The following is a 21,188-nucleotide window of genomic DNA, read 5'->3' as shown; positions in this document are numbered from 1 at the left end:
CCACAGTGCTGGGGGGGGGTCTTGGTGTGGACTGACACCGCCGAAGTGAGGACCAAGTTATTGGACCGGCAGCCACAGAAGAACTAAGCCGCCGGCCCGAGTCCGCCGCAACCCATGACAAAGTTCTGGATCAAGGCACAAGTTGCTGACGTCGGGGAGGAGAGTGGGATTGCCCCCCCTCCCCCGGGTAACATGGGTCAACACCTGGGGTGGGTTGTGAGCCGGGAGGGACACTCTCTCGGCCTCCTGTTCCCGTTGCTTTGGCTCATTTCCCGGCCCGTGCTGACCCAAGACAGGGCAGTACTGGGGCCGGAGTGGAAAGCAGTACTTTTTGTGTCATCATTTGATCCATAACGGGGGCACTGTTAATGGAGCATGCAAAACATTGTATTACACTTTGCATTATTGCTGCTAACAAACTGTCGTATGACGCCTGACCTCATTAGTGCCTGACAAACTGTATGCGGGGTGCACTATTCACTAGGTTATTTCTCCCTTGCATATTACCTGATTGTAACGTGGTGCATTGCATTATTTCTTCATTGCCCAGTATCTGAGTATAAGGTGGCACAGTGTATTATGTCTTTATTGCACTGTACAGGAGTGTAGCGTGACACATTGCTTTGTTTCTTCCTGGTACAGGGCATGTTGGTGATACGCATTGCATTATTTCTTAAATTGCAAGTACATGACTGTGACGCTACATATTGCATTGTTTTCTGTTGCACAGTATAAGAGAATATTGTTATGAATTGCAGTATTGTTTCCTTTTGCAACATGTGTGATTCTAGCAATACGACTTGCCTAACCTTTTGGGAAACTGTCAGAAGTGAGCTTAACTGTTGGTTAGAAGCGGTGGCTGGGATTAGAACCTACCAGCCCACTGGAAAGAATACTACCCATTCTTATATGTTGATTTTGTATTATGTGGTTGTATCGTATAATTGCTTATATAAAGATTATACTCATTTTATCAATACTCGTGTGGAGTCTATTTGTGATGACTTCATGGGGTTACTGTGAGTGTGGTTGCACATTCTGAACACTCGTGCCTTGGAGATAAGCCTAGCTGCTAGTGTCAAGCTACTAAGTGGGTGAGCAGGGCTATCTCAGACGGTGTCCTTACTTATGTATATACAACAAGAGAGGAAGGGAATGACGGCTACTCTCCTACCCCTTATTTAAATAACTGTCATCAACAAAAGAGCGCCAAAGGAACACCAGTGAAAACCCTATCTTGCAGTGAAAACAAGGTGAAAAATTACCAAAGATATGAATGGTCAACTAATTAAATGAAGGGAAAAAGATGGAAAATTAATCATTTTCTAAAAGAACCCTCACTCACCCTAAAGGTGACATGCTTCATCATGGGGTTCGTTCACAGGAGGGGCTGACTATCCCCACCTGTGTGCTACCACGCCTGCAAGTGCAGCGGAGCTGGTATGTGTGAAAGTGGTGATCAGTGCAAAAAAGTGTGTGTTTTTAAAAGATCACAACTGTGCCTCAACAGACTTTATTAGGGGCCAGTTGTTCACATTAAAAGCTGTGTAGTCGCTGGATTTTTTTAATTTTTGTCCAGGGACATCAAAAGGTGACTGGTCAACATGTTTCTGCCGTTAAAGCTAAAGTCAGCCCAGCTATCTTCAGGACCAAATTTAAAATTGAAAACAATCCTACGGGGGTCCAAGCACGCTAAGGCCTGCCCACACCGTTAGGAAATGAAAAATGAGGGTAGATAAACAATTTTTACTCTCCTCAGGATAACTCACGGTTTACCCGTCCATCAAACTCCTGTTATTCACCAGGCGGGGTATAGTGTTTTATATTGCAAACCGCTTCATGGGCTCATAGGGATAGGCAAATCTTCACTCGCTGTTAAAACTTTAATCTGCGAGTCTCGCCACCTCTACACCTATTCGGTTACTTCCAGTGGTAGTGTCAAGCTACTAAATGGGTGAGCAGGGCTATCTCAGACGGTGTCCTTACTTAGCCTAACGTTGAAGCGAGGGGTCAGAGACGAACGCCTCCAGCATTTGGTGGTGGCTGTAAGCGACAGGGACCTCCACTTCAAACATCTCCCAATTGCATATACAGGGTTTCGACTAACGGAAAGACACATAGACACAAAATCTATCTGGGGGACAAGAGAGTGGCAGGTTCAAGGAACTGAGGCATTATTTAGAGCGTTTCAGATACCATTACAAATGATTTTCCTGAACAGAACAGTGCAACAAACTACCTGTTATGGGTTTGCAAAAATCAAAGACCTGAAAACAATGAGAATCCCCTCACATGCCCCATTCAAGGGTATTCCAAACAACACACTTACAAGTGAAGGGAAACATGATACAGGTCTATACAATTCATCATCTCCCGATTGGAAGGGTTGGTTGGTTGGTTTGGCCGGTAGACATGAATAGGTGTCAGTCATGATTCAGTGGTACAACGTAAGGTTTAGTATCCATAGGCCTGATCCATGCTATGTACACATAGATGACCCAGGGGTATTGACTTCCTACAGTATCAGGAAGTTGTGCCTAGATTGGCTAAAGACCTCGACATTATCACAGGTGAAACAACACTTGACCCTTTTATCAGACAACATGGATCTTAGAGATTTCTTGTTAGGTCCCAAGGAACCACATAGGAAATGCTTCATGTATACCATCTACAATGAACTTTGGAATATCTCCCAACAGGAAGCTGCTGAGAGACTTCATGAAACAGATAGAATTAACATAGAAAAGGCCTTAGCTGTGGTTACCAATGGCATGACCATACTTTTGTCTTGTATTTATTCACTGGGCACGATTGTGTCCTCACCTATTGACATAATGGAACAAGATTTGTCTATCTTACAACATAGACAATCACAGCTATGCGCTATTAAGCTTCTAAGCTGGACGCTTCAATAATTGCGTTCTGGCCACGTTCCATGGCGATACATTAAAGACACAAATCTGTTTTGGGTTTACAACCTGACCGACAGATAATTGACCAGGGCACGCAGAGATGCGAAGTACACCATGCTGCTCATTGAAAAACTAGAGAAGTTACCTTTCACTGTAACAGAGTCACGGTCTACAGAATGCAGTGGAATGACACCGGGCATTGCTTATCTAGTGACCGTCAACTCCAGGGTTGTTTTTTGTAAGCAAGTATTGTTTCCCCGGGCTCGCACAGGGAGGCACCACTGTGACCTTCGTTGAATGTATCCAACATAGGATTTAATTCTCTTGGCCGACTGAAAGCCATGCTGTTTCAGCATAATGTGGCCTTAACTTCAGCCCGAGAGACTTTTGATCTCCATGTGGCAAAGCCTTTGGCAGAGATTCAGCTGTTGGTCCGTACGAACATCCATCTCTATGTCGGAGAAATGGTCCATCGTATCTTTAACATGTCTGATTCGAGTGGCATCGTCCACTTAATTAAGGGCATTGGATCAGGTCTGTTAACCCCCTTTCAAACCATTTTATGAGTGATTCCATCATTTATACAAACAGTACTTGGAAGCATTTTTGGAGGGATTCCTTTGGTCCTGTTTTCGGTAGTGGGCATTCTGATTCACAATAGATGTCAGCATCACATGGAGAGAGAACTGCTGGAACGAGGTTGTCGTGAGCGATTGGTGGTTTCTTAATGGGGTTAACTTGGCTTCAAGAGCTGAGTGAGCATTTATTCCTGTCTTTCAGACCAGCCTGGCTTGATTGCATTCTACTAGTATTCCGCTGTCCCTTTTACAGATTTGGAAGCATGTTGGACCTCTGTCTAACACTTCCATCGGTTGCGCCACCAGACATAGACATGCTTCTTGCGCATTTACGGGCCCATGTGCACAGTTGTTCACAGCGTATTCCCATGTTGATGATGGCGTTATTAGAGCCTCCACGGGACGCTTAAGCTCCTGCTTGACCGGAGAACAGCTCTACAATGGATGTGCAAGAATCAACCTCAGGCACACAGGCATCTACTTCTTCCCCGATGGCTGCCGTGGGAAATAGCGATGACAACCTCTGCTCACTTGATTTCATACTAGAGGTATTGGAGGGACTGCCTCCTGCGGATTACATGTACTGTGATGTTGAGTCTTCAGCGCAGGATTCATAAACAACCTTGCCTCTCCTGGGCTGGGAACCGTTTGGGCAATTTTTAAACATGTATCAATTTGAAGGTCAAACAGACTTTGTTATTTCTTCTCTGCTCTATAAGAACATAGTGGTTTTCAGGGTGCTCAGAAAAACAAATGACAATATATCCAAATATATAATGGACCTCTTTTTAAACGCTTTGTAGGGAAGAATACTTTCACTATAGTCTTTACCTTTATGGACAATTTTAAACACTTTTTAAATATGGTTTAATATGAAGGGTTTTTTATGCCTTTTGATGCGTTTTACTTTCATCGCTTGGCAGACCTTGTTGACCGTTTTATGAAGAGGGGGTGTCATGTTCCTTAGGTTAGTACCATCATGTATACACCGATTACATACATTACATCCCATCCACAAGACATAACGGTCTTACACAGGTGACCTTTTACCCAGTAGCTGAATTCTGTCTCTCCAACACCAGGCTCTTGGTGTCATATCTTAATCCCTGTATCTGATGTACACAAAACAAGTCCCCGGGCACTGCAGATTTATACTGTACAAGGGTCACCACTTTTTTCATTCATGGCCAACAGCCAGCTGCATATGCTCATGTTTGTTTACAAAAGGATTAGGAGGGGATTGGCAAATGTTTTCAAAACATATCGATTCTTGAAAAACCCTGGAGTGACCACTTTAGTATAAAAGACTCTCACTCTCCCTTATTAAGGAAGAGGAAGAATTCCTTCCAGGCTGGACCAAAACACTGCAGGCAGATCCTTCAACGGGCAGAGGCATTACATCCCTTGCCTGGTGTTATCCTTGATGCAGAGATGGGGTCCTTCACTCACAACCATCTGGTGAGGGGTTAGCACTTCCCTGGGGAATTCCTGGCTCCATTAGGTTCTATTAGGGTCCACTAGGACTTATCCTAGCATTTACACATACATGTTTCACCTACACCTCTAGGCTAGGCACGGTTAGGTAGGATACGTATGGTAGGAGTACGCCAACACTATAGTTTTATGTAATATGCTTTTATTCATCTTATTCGCATTATGGTTAAAATGTATCTACTTTTCACGATATTGGTACTCATGATTACATTTGTCTGCTCCTGTCTCTTGATTGTCACAGCTAACATGTTTCATACTAGACTGACGCGTGACCAATAAGTACTTATTGAAACCATTCCAATCGACATTCTATGTATTCTGAGAAAAAGCAAGCACAAGTGACTGAGCGAAAGATACCCTATTGTTTCCACGATACCGGAGGAATCGGGGGTGTCATGTTCAGTGGTTGCCAGAAACTACCTACTACACTGTGTGGTACAGAGAGGTGACAGTGGCACTGAAGAGCTAGCAGGTCTAAAGGCTAACTCATCCTGTGGGTGTGTCCAGAGTCTGTCTTCACACCAAGCCCTCAGTTTAATTCATCCAAAAAGCGCAAGTCCTGGGGTGTCCTAGGAACTACACAACACCTTCAGATGCAGGCATGCATCAGGTACAATCCGCGCAGTCGGAGATGTGTGGTTGTTGAACCTCTCTTAATGAAGGTGGTGTGCCATCGTCGAGCTGCACAGCCGACGACGCAATGTCCTCGTCTTCAGTGGCGATGCATCAGCGTCGAGGCGAGATGCATCAGTTCCAACCAGCACAACAACAGCAATGCGTGCAGTTTAGCAGAAGACAGAGAGAAAACCCACTTCCAAGAGACCAGGACTGGATTGGCACCACTTTGCTTGGCAGGACTCATAGTTGGCAGAGTTCAGAGTCTGTAGCATGGTTGCTGGAAGTGTTTGATGTCCCTGAGATGTCATAACAAGAGGCAAACCTGCAAACCCTTGGAGTCACTTAGGTTCTGGGGATGCAGAGATGCAGGTCCAGTTCTTCTCACTCCCAGGCAAGGAGGGCTGTAGGCAGCAAAGCAGGCACAGCAAAGCAGGAGTCCAGCAAAGTTTAAAAGAGACAAGCAGACTGACAGTTCTTTCAGCAGCACAGCAGCCTTTCTTTCTTTAGAAAAAGGGCACATAAAGTAGAAGTATTGTGAACTCTTGCATTACCTGTTTCATTTTAAGGTTCATGCTTAAAATAGTGGCTAACGGTTCAATAAGTAATGTGAAAATGATTCAGAAAATATAGCATGGCTTGTGATTATAAGATCTGTGATTAGTTTGTTATTAATCCTTATTGCTGCTGTTGAATTGGTTTAGAGGGCTGCATTCAGCCGCACAGGCTGAGGGAAAGTAATTTTCTCTAAACTGAAAACAGATAGTCCCAGCTCATGGGGTCCAGTGCTTTTCTGCATATAAAAAGACATTATAGCAGGGGTATCTCAAGAGAATAATTCATTTTGCAGTACACTTTTGGGTCACTAGTGGAAGAGCCTATGTAATTTCACTACATATAGAGTTCCTTGCCTAACAATGGGTCATAGTTGCATTGGCTTTTAGTTTGTCCATCTGATTCTGTGTCCTTCACTTTTTTAATTGTTCTCCTTTAATGGTTCCATCAAATAGACTATTTGTTTACTTATGTTTATGAACATGGATTGTCCTCCCAGGATATAGTTTCAGGACTTGCTAAAATTACTATATATTAATCCTAAATGCTTGTTGGCATCTACCTCTCTCTCCTACTATCTAAGAGTAAGTAATCAGGAAATTCCACACGTTGATTCTACTCCTCTGCATGTTTTGTTGATGCTGACGTGCAACAACAAATGCTCCTGTGTCTTCTCCCTCCCTTTTACTTTCTCCCCTTCATTCTCTATTGAGATATCACACTCTTGGTACCTCCAGGGAAAGACAAGAGAGCCCAAGTTTTAAGCAGATCTATGTCCTCAGCTGAGGCCTGGAATGGAGCTAACTAATGTCCCCTTGAAAAGAAAACAAATGTGGAATTCTACACTCATTTAAGATACTATTGAGTAGTGTGGTCATGAAGGCTTTTAATTCAACTGAGAGTCTTATAGTGTTCAAACAAAAAAGCTATCTTCTCCAGAGGCTTTAGTATTAGCTAACTGTCTAATACATTCTCTATTTTATCCTCTGAAACCCAATGGCATTATCGCAAAAAAGGCTGGCATTTTCAGTTGATTCAAGTATTCGTCTGTGACCTCTCTAGATGTATTATAGTTGGCTTGATAAATACTTCGATAATGATCATAAAAGGTCTGATGTATCTCTCCTGGATCTATAATCTGTTTTTTAAGTCTTATTTTTAGACATAACTCATCTCAGTTTTAGCTTTGGTAGCCTTAGTTTTCCGTGCCACTAATTTCAACGTCTCATACACCTTTTAACCTGTCACCCGAGTCCGAAAAATCTCATGTTCTATGTATTACCCCATTAGATTGTTTATAACTTCCTCCTACTTCTCATGATTTTAATGCTTCTCTGCATTTAATGATTATTCTGCACCAGCTAATCTAATTTGAAGCTGTTTTAAATTATTCTCACTCAGTTTATGGTTTGACTGAGGTATGAAATGATTTTCCCTCTAATTGTTGCTCGAGTTCCCCTCTAATTATGTTTTGAAGGTTTCCCAGACAAATGTATTTACCCAATAGGGTAGATTTTTCTTTTCGCCAAATATTTCTGATCTGTCAACAATACCCTGTCGAGCCTCCATCTATATGGAACTTTTTGACTTTGAGAATTTTTATGAGCAAGTCTAAGGCAACAGGGTCTGAAATATGTGTTCACATTTATAGAAGTAACATAAATAATTCAGCCATGAGCCATAAGTTCCTCCTTTTGCCTCAACATACACGTGAGTACTGCTCTTGTGCTTTGCATCAATAGTCACGTCTTCTGAGGGAATTACATTTAAGATTTTCCTTCCACTGCCAACACGCTCCACTTCCCCTTGCTTCATCCCGCCAGCCCCTCTGATCGCCCCCAGGGCCTCACCCACATATGCCCCTGGAGAACCCTCCCTCCCAATAGAGTGCTGTGACATTGTACTTTCTTTAAATGTGGCAGCAACTTCGACTCCCACGTGCGCCCTTACAGCCTCGAATATCCCGTCCTAACCCATCCAGGTGGAGATCGCACCTGATTAATGTGTCAGAATCAAATATTTCTCTAGATCGAAATTCTTAGTTTCTTCAGATTTCAAGGTTTTAGGACTTCTTAAATTACTTTTGTGCAGAAAGTCACTGAATATATGGAATGCTATCCCGTTTTGCTTAAGGAGTCATCCGAGCATTCCTTCCCTTCAACCAACGTGGTAGTCCCGATGAGTCCTGGACAGAGCAGATAGTCAACTAAGGTCCAAGAGCTGACTATAGGCCGTCATTCCTATATGTAGTTATTGCTACAGATCAATGGCAGGCACCCTCAATATGCAAGCAGTAGACAGCTGCTTCTCTCGGATGCATACATTGCTGTCATGCAGATGCTTTACCCGAGTTACATAAGCCAGTGTGTATTCTAATCACTGGACGAGAGAAAAAAACATGGGTAGGGGTCAATTGCCTTCCAACTGCTTAGTTGTATGGTTCCTTATTAGCAATTGAATCACAAATCTGCCTTTTCTTTTCTGCTTCTTTTTTGTTTTCCATGACCCTGACCGGTTTCCTCCCTTGCTGCAGTTCCATTGTGCGTAGACACTGCTGTGCCGGCTGTATTCATAGAACGCTCTTCACTGCTGACTGAACTTATCAGTCTGCTCCTGTGGGGGGCTTCTGTCCTAGGTTGTTTTGTCTCGAGGTCCCCATCACACCTGATTACCGCCTCCTTCTGTCTCCAGCCTCTCGTGCTTATGTGAGGGATTCCTGTGGCGAGATCTGCTACTTTGAGGAATGGAGTTCTCTACATGCATGACCTCGAGGAGTGCTTTCATGCTACAGCCTCCAGGCCTGCTCGACAGAAGATTTTGGACTTCTAGAAACGTCCCTAGGTAAGGTGATAAACTCTTAAACCGGGACTAATCAGTAACTCCCACCTCATCACCTTCCCTGGCAGTTCCGAGACAAAGGGTGCCACAGGTAGGCCCTGTTCAATCATATGGGACACCATTTTTTTTTTAATTATGATTTCATTTTCCAAATGATAATATTGAAAGGCTTTTTCCAATGCTTTTCGAAGGAGGCACGTTTTTTCTTTTAATGATTGATTAGGTTTGCACCGCTCGTTCTCTTCAAGGCATATGCCACCTCAGGGGCATTAGAGGAGCTTTTAACAGCGTATACCTCCATAAATGTTGTGATCGCGGACCTTGCATTAACTTAGGACCCATTTTTAAACCACCAGGCACACACAGCCACCATCAAGCTTGTCATCACTGCTAACAGCTGTCATCCAAGTCAGTGGAAACACTTGGAGGGATAACAGAGGAACGAGATGCGCTTCACTGTCACAGATCTTAAAATATTCTCGCGATGTTACTGTTAGACATGTAGATTAACCAACCTGCCCATTATCCCATCGGCAGGAGACTTCCCAGTACTCAGGTAGTTTAAGAAAATATAGCCGGGTTTGACATTTAGTGGGCGGTTTTTGACATGTGAGAGTGAACAGAGCAATCTTTGTATTGAGTAAATCATGACAAATTGCTGAAGTTCTAATTGATAGTCAAAAAAGTTCCTTTGTTCTCTGTGAGGTCTGTATAGCTGCAGCAACAAGTATTGCTCTTTCACAAGGAGTTCAATCTGTGATCGTTTATAGAACTGAAGTATAATAAAACACAATTTGGAAATGACAATAGAATGTAAGGCAGTGCTGCTCTGGGCTGTAATAGGCACATCAAAATCCATAAATTGCTCACATTCTAGGGGAATTTGTACTTGCATGCTTTGATCCCTGATTTCACACAATTGCTATTTGTAATTTTCTATGTCCCATGACATAAACAGGTTCTGGAAATCAAGTGTACCACCAATTTAGAGAATGGACAGTAACTATGCAGAAATTGATGGGCCCATATTACCATTACTAGCAGGCATTTAAGCTATATTTAGGAGGCTCTTGTAATAAATAAGGAGTAAGTGGCGGTAACATTGCCATTGCTGATCAAACCTTCATCATCTGAACACATTTGGGTAAATTACGTGGTGTGTGACATTACCATCAAAGTAACTTGTAATTTTCAGAAATGCTTGTTACACTGCAAAGAAGAACAAGCATTGGCAAAGCAAATAGGTCTGGTGCTGGATGCCAGCCTTTTGGAAAGCCTTGTTTTGTCATGTTTTTTGCAAAACTTTATTGTATGGGAAGCTGCTGAACCCTCACCAAACTAAACAAAAACATTGGTTAAAGACAAAAACATTATTTTGGTTTGAAGAAAAAGCACACATTGCCACATTGCTCCCTGGCACTGAATAAAACTACTTTGCATGTTGATGCTCGTCTTGTGAAAGGGCAGCAAGCCATATTGCATAATGAGGTCATGAAACATGCTAGAGTGGGAGGAAGAAAAAAGTGAATGACAGAAGCACATACTAATGGACGAGGTTTGGCTGCAAACCCCATAGGTAACTATGTTACACATATCATTTAGTAATATAGAAATGTTATTGGGTAACATGGACTTAAAACAGCCAATCAGTCTGACATTGGCTGACAGCCTCTTGCCATTATGAGTAAAGACAAGAAAGAAAGAAAGACAGCAAGAAAAAACGAGAGGCAAGAAAGAGGGAGGGAAGAAAAAAGAAAGACAAAAGGATAAAAGAAAGAAAGAAAGAAAAAAGGAAAGAAAGTAGGAAGGAAAGAAAGAAAGGAAGAAAGAAAAAAGGAAAGAAAAAGGAAAGAGGATGCAGAAAAAACGAAAGAAAAGGAATTAAAAAAGAAAGAGAGAGCAAAGATTACATGACAGACAGGATTGAAAAGATAGATCAACCTCATGATCTTATATTCAAAGTTCATGTAAGCTTCTGCTATGATGTGAAAAACCAGCGATGAGATAAACAAAGGCAACTTCAAAAGCAATTTACACCAGCACTGGCAGGAGAAAGGAACGGATAAAGCTGGAATGTACCCTGTGATCTGGCAGAAAGTGCCTTTCTATCACATCAGGCTCTACAAACATAGACAACACTAAAGTAATTTTAAAGTAAAAACAAAAACACTGGCACTGAAGGGAAGTAGCTTGTGTGTCAATATGCTCATTGTGAAAGGGTAAAATGCTGTCACTCAAAGTGAAGGTCACCAGTGGCTTAAGTAGGTAGACCCACTGCCCCATGCTGTATGCTGAGCTGGGTGGAAGCAAACTGTGACTGACACAAGAACAGACCAATGGGTGAAGAAAGGTGGCTGAAAACCCCTTTTTTGTAAGTGTGTTATGTATATGATTTTAGTAAAATCAAAAGGTCTCCAGACCTAAAACATAGCCAGTAACCTAATTCTTGGACATTTTTGTCGCTCCACTTCACGATCAGTGGCTTCCACATGACATCATCCATGTGGCTTCTGGAGTTATTCCCTTTAACAATAATTGTACTTTTATATTTGGGATTATTTGTGGAGATCGAGCATTTGCAGAATCAGAGTCCAGAGTGTGTCAAACGTTTGACGTGTTTAGACTGTTGAGAGTTGTGTTTAAGAAGTGTTTGTGATGAAATAAGATGACATTGTCTTGTTTATCTTGATGCTCATTATGGTCGCATTGACAAGCGTTAGACTTTAAGAGATAAAACATAAAAGAACCATTAGGTCTCAGCATTGCTTCTGAGAGCTGGGACACCAAAGTTTCATACTTTGAGGAAAGGTTTAAATCAATTCTTTGTTACATCTGAAATAGATACAAAATAGACCTTAAATTACAAGCATTTTTGGAGAACTGAAAGATTCCTGGGAGATTATGTGTTCAGTTAATTATGGTTTGTCCACAAGGTCTATTGGCATTGAAATGCCATGTAGTAATCACCATTGAGACTGGACAAACTATTTTCCGGGGTAGACCAGTTTCTGAAGGGAAAGAAACAAGGAGGTTTTAATGTGTGGTTCTGATAAGTAGCTGGTATCATGTATATCAAATTCTGAATTTTGTTCCTCACTGCTTTCACATCACAAGAAGAAGAAAAGCGCTCAGTTCTTCTGCGCCAGGCACCACATGCTACTGTGAGTGCAGCCTTCTCCAGACCCAGCCTGATAGAGGCATTTCGAAGCAGTGCTGAAATGGCCTTCAGAGCGTCTCTGAATATGGCACTTGAGTTGCTTTCTAGCCACACAGAACAGAGAGCACAGCTTCGGCTGGGAAGGATAAGGAAGGCGCAGAGAGTGGTGGGTTGCAGGGGTGAAGCCATTATTCTATAATTGAGCAAAGAGAGGGGGAGGGCTGAAGAAAGTGGGTGTGGGTGGGTAACGGAACACCAGGTGCTTTTTTCAATTTGGGTGGGAGGGGACCGGGTAAATGCAGAGATTGAAGGGTGTGAGTGGCAGGAAACCAGGTATTGTTGTAATAATTTGGAGAGAAGATGAGGCGAATAATGAGGATGGTTTAGCAGGACATCTGCATTCCAGGTACCATTCTTTGAAAAGTGGGTGGTGGAGGGAAAGAAGGCCAGGGTTTTTATGGGGGTAGGTGAAAAGACCCCAGTAAGTCATGTTGCTTATCTGCTCCCTCAACTCCTGAGCAGCTGATGACAGCAAAGGTAAATGAAATGGACTGGCCATACATAACATTAAAGTAGGATAACTGGGAACAAAAGAAATGTATTTTACCCCAGATTTCTGGGTTAACATCATACATGAATCAAGTGTTGCTTTCGTTGGCTACTTGATGCCACTTAGAACGCCACTGTGAAAAACATCCCCATTATTCAGCTACTCATGTATAATTCTATATTTTCTCTAACTGACTATCAAGAGAAGAGTTTGACTGAAAGTCAGCCATTATAGGTTGACACCACGCCTTAGGAGAAGATGCATACTTCTTGGGACTGCCAGATCCTGAGGAAGTGGGTCAAGAATGTTAACGCACTGCGAAATAACCCATACAAAGGTTGTCATTACAAGATGTGGCAATTAAAACTATCAGATTATAAGAAATGTGTTAGCCATTCTAATGCGGCTTGATAATTGGGGGATTTGTCTTCACCAAAGGTGATGGAGAAACTGCTTAATGCTTTCAAAGGCTTAGCCATCACTGGCTTTGTGGGAAAATGTATGATGCATGACAGTGGTGAACCTCGAGTGAAATTCACTCTCAGTGACAATGCAGCTGAGCAGGTGGGATTTCCCCTACCACAGGGCACAAGAACCATAAACTATCTTGTAAGGAGGATCCTTATCTACAAACATTTAAGCATAATATTCTTCCTGAAATGCAAGTTGATTAGTACTCGACCAAAATTCACAAGGATGCGGATTAATATACTACTTAGTGAAGTATTTCTCTCGATACAGTGCTGCACTTTCTTGTACTAAAATAAAGTTACTGATTGATCCACAATGGTGTGGGGTGGAAGCAGATTCTATTAGAGAGGCCATGCATGCAGTTCAAAGGGCTAATAGTGCAGCTGAAACCTCTACAGCAAGAGGCAGTATTTATTACACCACTACGCACCCCAGTTCCCCAGGCAATGAACAGTGATGGAGACCAATTAAAAGAGGATATAGCGCCTAACCTTCCCTAATGGTGAGAGGGCAAGGCGCTATATCCTACCCAGGAGGAGCACTCCCAGAGGTCATTTTACCACTTTACCTACTGCTTGTAAGAGAAGAAAAGACATAAGGGGGTTGTCACTCTGGCATGGTACATCTGGTAGTAAGTGAAGGCATGAGAATGCTGATATTTGTGTCTACTAAAAGCCCCATTAAATATGTCCTTTGTTCAGGATGAACTTCAACCACCTCTTCACACCACCCCCTGATCCCCCCCAGCTGCAAGTTATCCCTCGTGCACTACCCTCCAGTTTACCAAATTAACTCAGTAGTGTCTTTCTGAAATAACAAATGTCAAACATTCCTTAGTATAACATAATACTGCAACACTCTTTCCTCCTCACAACTCTACTCCTAGTCCTGACAGAGGAGAAGTGTGGCTCACTGGTTAGAGGAGGCAGACCTGGAAGCAGAGGTCAGCCCAGGAGCAGGGTTCGATTCCCGGTTTGGCGAGGTCTTGAGTCCTAAAATGTCCATGAACTCGACAATTCTCGCTCCGGTGCCTACTCGATTCACGGGTTCACACTCTGCGACTCTGGGCAATAGCTTGCTTAATCTCCCCAACGGCCCCTCGCGGCGGGATGCCTGGCTTTCACCTTGCGGATACCCTGCCGGGGTTATCTCACCGGGGAATACCAGGACAGGTTCCCTAAGCAAGCACTTAGAAACCGCTCGGTGATTTGCGCTATATAAATTCCTGTACATTTACATTTACATTTACATGACACGCCACAATGCACTCTCAAAACAAATGTGCAACCCGAGAAGGTCCTGTTCACTGAAGGTGCATACGTTTTTTTTTTTTAATGACTCTTACCGTAGAGTTCTTCTGTGTCCAGGTTGCTGAAAAAGATAAGAAAACACACACTATTAGCTGTGCATCATTTATTGCCGGCAAAGACAGTGTACTTCATGCTGCAAATGTCTACTTTACTGTCACATATGACACGGAAAGCATGTTTCTCTCAGACTGGGTATACACAGCAGCTCCACCAAAAGTGTAAACTCCAATTAGAGAAGACCACAGGGGGATGCCCGACCTTCTGTCTTCCGTGAGAAAAGGTAGTTGCTCAGACAGGCGTATGATTCTGAGCCGACTGAGAAAAGGCTTTTCAGTGTTTTTAGCTCCCTGTGTGCCCCAGCTGTCTTCTGTAATATCGCACCTCTTAATTTTGAACCATATTTTCAGTTTGTGAATGTTTCCTTCTTGTTGTGGAGTGCCTCTGTGCGTGCTGCAGGCGCCTGGGTTACATATGGGTGGAACGTATGGCAATATAAAGAGAGAAGAGGCTGCCATGACATGCCACTAAGAGAACATTACCAAACCCAGTATCGAATGTCAAACAATGAGGCAAGAAAGAAAGACGACAACATTTTAAGTGTTATTTGCAATATACGAGAGCATGTAAAATAACTTTTCACTGAAATATATTTTTATTATGTCACTAGGTATAACACATTTTTGCAAATTGCACTGGTGTTACGAAATAAAAAGAGCTACTTGTCTATTACCACCTTTTAATTGCAATAGAAAAAACGTAATTTAAAGAAAAAATGGAATCAATATCTGCCTGTTAGCCTGGAGTGATGATGGTAGCAACCTTCATCTAGTCATGGTCTTTAGGCAGCAGGACTTTGCATGGCTAGGAGTGTCCATGCATGCAAAGTGAGCACAGTTATCAACAATGCATTTGCGCGGACACGCACACACCAGTACGAATATGCACCTGCAGACATTTGACAAAAGACTTAGGGGCATATTATTAAGGGCTGGCATTAGAATTATCACTGCTTTAGCGTCCGTTTTCGGGCAAAAAGTGGTGATACTTTTATCGCATTATTAACAAAGACACGCGTGTTTCCTTCATTTAGCTCCCGTTTTTGTCACGACTCGCAAAGCATCGATAATGAGATACAAAGTAGGCGTGGCTGTCAAAAGAATACGGGAAAATATCGCTAAGGCAGCTTCGCGATATTAACAATAAAGCATAGCGATAATCATAATCGCACTAACTTTGCTTTAACGCAGGGATTTAACATCTGCAAAATTCCTGACTAAGGCATACCTAACATGGGAGGTGGATTATGGGGTTAAGGCCACAGGGCCTTTTCACCAAGCTTATCGCTGGTTTTTCAGCGATGTTTGGCCATTTTCCCGCTATTGCTGGAATATTTATCGCCTTAGCGCTAAGTGTTGATAATACAGAACTAGCTTGGTGATATATTCCAGCGATAGCCGGCAATAATAAAAAGCGCGCTAAACGCGCTCAGCGATAATTGTGCCCCTATATCTTTCAAAGGAATTACTAGAGTTTGAACGAAGTATGCCAGGTGACGATCACTCCAAAAAGTGGGGTTGGTTTATCATGAGGACTTCACTTCTCACCATCAAAGCTACCTGAAGAATGAAAGCTTCAAAATAGACTCAGTTCTGGGGAACCTTGCAAAAATCATTGAGGAGAACCAAAACACCTTAAAAGCCCATTTTTATTTTATATATGTTGATACATTAATGCAGGTGAAACTCCACATTTGGTGTGGACGCCAATCAGCAATAATATGCTTGCCTATGTCATACATAAAACACTGTTTTGCATACTTGGAAACAATGCCCTCGACATTACTTGCATTCCCTACCAGAGAGGGTCAAATACTCAAATGACTGAACAGGATATCATGCTCATGTTCCCTTAAGGTATATAGATGTTTTTCAAGCATCCATGTATCTAGTGCATTCTTTTCTTCAAAGTTGGGCCTTTAGAATAAGAGTAATCTGCAAAAATTGGTAACGCAATTTGGGTCTACCCAAAATATGAAAATGTAGCATCCTTTAGTCAACAAAGACATATTAAGGGCGCATCTCAGTTAGGAAGGAAATGTGCTTTTTCATTTTCTGTCTGCTCCATACACCATATACATTTTGGGTCTTATTTACAATGTTGTTTTCAGTGAGTTCCATAAGAGCGAGTCACCTACACTATAGTTTGACTTTGTCCCAGTAGTTTAGCCAGTATTTTGTTTTCAGTGATTTCTTGAGAGGCTTTTAATCCACAGGGACTACCCCAACAAAACTGCACATTGGTGTGCATGTGTGTCCTCAAGGATATTCCTTGGGTGAATCCTGAGAGGGAAGACCCTCATTGGACTCCTCAGTCTTAATCCACAGCTGTAGTTCCCCATGGCAGTCTCAGACTAAGCCCTTGAAGACAGCAGCCGATTTGTAGTTTTTGGGGTAATTGGGTTCCGGTGTTTAATGCTGGCTTGCCATAAAGTGCCTGTTAAAAGTATTTTAATTTCATCTGGGATGCCCAGTTGCAACCAGGTAACGTATTACAGAAGTGCCCCGGGGGCGCAACAGGCGGTAGTGCCCTCTTTTCATGCCGCAGGACATTTTGGTATTACAGAAGGGGCTGCTCCCCCTTCTGTAACTGTCAGTGTGTCCCCTGATGGTAGCCCCCTGGAGGGAAGAACAGGGGTCGTGTGGACCCCCAGACATCCCCTTGCAGGCAGGTGTAATGACTCACTGCACCCACCTGCAAGGGAATCTATAATCTGGCTGCACTGTGATTCACCCCAGGACAGCATGAGTTCGTGGATGACCTGGGGGCAGTGCATTCATCCTAATATGGGCATTTTCCTTGTGCCCGGCGCAATCAAGGAACATTTGCCATATGTACAATATGGCCCCAAGTGAGACGCTTACTGCTCACCTCCAGTAAAATGAAGTTTGGAGGGCCAGGGCAACCCTGGACTCCTCTGAGTGTATTTTGTAAGTTAAATGTATTGTTTGAGAATATTACCTAGGTACATCACTGTTGTATCCCATTGAGAAAATTAGTGGGGATGAATTATGGTAATTGGTTGCAAACATTACCAGCATGCCCACTGACCATGTCACAAGTGATGTAATATATGAGGTCATAAGCAGTGCATTACGGGGACATAAGTTATAGTTATCTCATGTAACTATAACTGCTGAATTTCACTAGTTTTGTGAAATCTGAGATGAACCAGAACGTCCCTTTAACCTTTGTTTTTTCTTATAGTAAGCTATTACATAACTTAAATGTGTATACTTTGTGTACTAGTAATGAGTGATACTATTTTAACATATATTATGTGTGTGACTGTGTGTATCCTTGTGTGAGTGGGTGTTTGAGTGGCTGTATGGGCATGTGAGTGGCTGTATGGGTGAGTGAATGGCTGTGTGATTAGCTGAATGGGTGAGTGTGTGGGTGTGTGAGTTGTTGTACTGATGAATGAAACGATGTGGGTGAAAGGTTGCATGGGTGAGTGAGTGGGTGCCAGTGACTGTGTGGGCTGGTGAGTGGGTGTATGAGTGGCTGTATGGGTGACTGAGTGGCTCTGTGAGTTGCTAAATGGGTGAGTGACTGGTTGTGTAAGTGGCTGTATGGGTGAGTGAGTGGCTGTTTAAGTGGGTGGTTGGTTAACTGAGCAGGTATATGAGTGGCTATTTTGGAAACTGGTTATCTGTGTGAGTAGCTGTATGGGTGAATAAGTGTACTTGTGAGTGGTTGTATGGATGTGTGAATGTGTATGTAAGTGGACGTGTGAGTGTGTGAGTGGCTCTGTTGAGAGGCTATATGGGTGAGTGACTGGGTGTGTGAGTAGCTGTATAGGTAAATGTGCAGCTGTGTGAGTGGCTGTATGTGTGAGTGACTCTGTGGATGAGTAAGTGGGTGTGTGAGTGGTTCTATGGGTGTGTTAGGGGTATATGAGAGGTTGTGTGGGCTGTGAGTGGTTTTGCGGATGATGTCATCAGTGATGTCATTTGAGATGCCATCAGTGATGTCACTGACCATGTCATAAGTGGTGTAACATGTGGGCTAAAAAGCAGTGCATTGCAGGGGGGTAAGTTATAGTTAGCTCAGGTAACTATAACTGCTGGATTTCACTAGTTTTTTACATGTGAAATTTGAGCCTAACTATAAAGTTCCTGTCACGTTTGGTTTTTTCAGTGAATTTCTAAGGTTTTATTAATTCTATTTCCTAACTTTAAAGTCCCTGTAACCTTTGGCTTTTTGAGTGAATTTCATTTAAAAAAAATCAATTTCCTACATATTAAATGATCAGAGTTTTCAATTTTATTTTACTACAATTTGATCACAAATTTAAATTACCCCAGCTGGAATAATTTCAAAAACCAAAGATCAAGAGAGAAAACAAACAATAAACTGAAAGCTGGGGGTCACGTAACTAGTTAGCATGGAGAAGTCTCTAATTATCTTTTCAAAAATATGCCAGTGAGATTTTCATATATTACATATCCTGAACTAAATATCTTCAAGGTGGTCCAGTATTTCACATTCCTTTAAAATGAGCGGAGCAAAGTAAAATGCTTTTGATATGGTTATACAGTTTATTCAAGTGGATAAGCAGAGATGTGAACCAATTCTTCTTGGTTACACAATTCAATTTTATTTATTATGTTTTGGCTCTCAAAAGAGGGCCACATAAAATACATAATACAAATACACAAAAGGAAATAGGATAAGATATATAGAAATCCAAACGACAGTTTACAACAATTAACATCAGACAAGATAATCAGCAGCAAACACCTCCATATTTCATTAATAAATAGTTAAAAAACCTTTAAAAAAATAAAAAATATAGAAGCAGAACATTTCATTTGGGGGAAAATACAAAGCCTGTAAAAAGATGTTCACATTAAAAATGCCTAGTTGAAGACAAATCGGCTTTAACCATTTCAACCGCAAAGAGCACAATGCGGGACATAAAAACAACACATGGGTTCGATCCTGTACAGCCATATTGCATAAGTTACATACCGAAGAAGATCCATACCATTTTGATAAAAGGAGATTTAAAGGTAATAAATCATGTCTTAGGAGAAACCATAGTCTTCGAACTCCATGTGGAATATTCCAGGTGACATACGGTTGGGCAAGCTTTATTGAATAAGTATTAAAAAGGAGATCACGTCCCCTGTTTTCTTGTAGAGCATTCTTATCCAATTTGAAACAGAGTTCCCACGAAGCCTGTTTCAGCAGGGATTTTAGCTGAGTCGGAGAATTTGTAAAAAGAGTACTTTCATCCAACTCTAAAAGTGTCACAGCTTTTCTAAAATTCCTAACTATTTGAGAAAACTCTTTAAAGCTGCCCAACGATTCTCCTTTAAGAAGAGCTCTCAATGATCCCGGTTCTCCTCTGGCCAAACTGGCCACCCATCTAACCAAAGCACACAATCCCTGAACCCAGCTACTCCTAAGGCCGAATTCAAGCCTACATGCAGCCAGCGAACAAGCTGTGTTAAGAGTAGATAAAGATCTTAATAATTTTCCTTCAACTGTGTGACAGAAACCCCAATGCTTCAGCTCTACCAGTTCTATTCCATATAGAAGCGTTGCAGGAATGTTTGCCCTAAACACCTCCAGTAAACAAGAAAAATGTATTTTCCCTGTAGCAAAGTAAAGGGAACACAAACCTTTGCCATGTGCAAGGGCTTTACGTGAGTTATGATCAATATGGGGCTTCTCACTCAAATTGGCCGAAATTATTTTACCTAAAAAAGTATAAGATCTAACTACCTCTAATTTCTGGCCACCAATAGACCATCCAAAGTTTTCTGACCTGGATTTCTTCTTTCCTGAAATGCACATCATTTTGCTTTTGGAAGCATTTATCCTCATAAAATGGGACTCAGCGAATAAATGTAGAGCCTGCAGACGATTGGCCAAGCCCTTAGGTGTTAGGTCTAGGATGAGGATATCGTCTGCATACAGCAAACAGGAGATAGGAGAACCCCCCACAACTGGGGCAATGCCCGCACAAGCAGACAAGGAAGCTGGGAGATCAGCAATGTACAGGGAGAACAATAGTGGGGCCAAAAGGCAACCCTGCTTAAGTCAATTCAAGGATGGAATTAGTTGTGAAAGACCCCTTTCTCCACCTTGAAGCACACGACACCAGGTATCCGTATGAAGAGACCGTACAAGATCCAATAAATGAGATGGCATACCCAGTGCTGCTAATTTTCTCCACAGCGTAAGACAATTTACTTTGTCGAACGCTGTGGAGAAATCAATAAAAGCCGCAAACACCCCCCCCCCCCCCCTCGAACATGTATGTATGTGTCCGAAATCACCTGAAGGGCGGTGAGGTTATCTAGTGTACCGTGCCCTTTGCGGAAACCAGTCTGTTCCAATGGTAAAATGTTATTTACTTCAACCCAATCATTAATTAATATTAAAAGACACTTTGCAAAAACCTTTCCGATTGAATCAAGGAGGGCTATCAAATGGTAATTCGTAGGCTTGTCCCTATCTCCCTTCTTGAATAATGGAACCAGTATGCTTCCCCTCCAAGAAGCAGGCACCATTTTAGAGATGAAGCAAGATCTAAACAAAGGGAAAAGTATCTTACTCCATAGAATCGGATCCTGCTTCAAAACCGATATGGGTAACTCATCAGGTCCCATTGCTCCCGAGGAGCGCATGTTCTTAATA

At 42.3% G+C, this 21,188-nt stretch overlaps 1 protein-coding gene across 1 annotated transcript in view; it reads right to left on the bottom strand.

The window, feature by feature from the left end:
- Nucleotides 1-21,188, bottom strand: part of NECAB1 (N-terminal EF-hand calcium binding protein 1) — a 1,444,409-nt gene that overhangs the window by 715,002 nt on the left and 708,219 nt on the right. Inside the window, exon 4 of the mRNA XM_086967008.1 lies at nt 14,516-14,541. Coding sequence (XP_086823134.1) covers nt 14,516-14,541 — 26 coding nt within the window. The remainder of the gene's footprint in view (nt 1-14,515; nt 14,542-21,188) is intronic.

The sequence above is a fragment of the Lissotriton vulgaris genome, chromosome 4_1 (genome assembly GCF_964263255.1).
Source record: "Lissotriton vulgaris chromosome 4_1, aLisVul1.2, whole genome shotgun sequence".
Taxonomy (NCBI): domain Eukaryota; kingdom Metazoa; phylum Chordata; class Amphibia; order Caudata; family Salamandridae; genus Lissotriton; species Lissotriton vulgaris.
The sequence above is the reverse complement of the archived record's forward strand: the minus strand, read 5'-3'. Positions and strand labels throughout refer to the sequence as shown.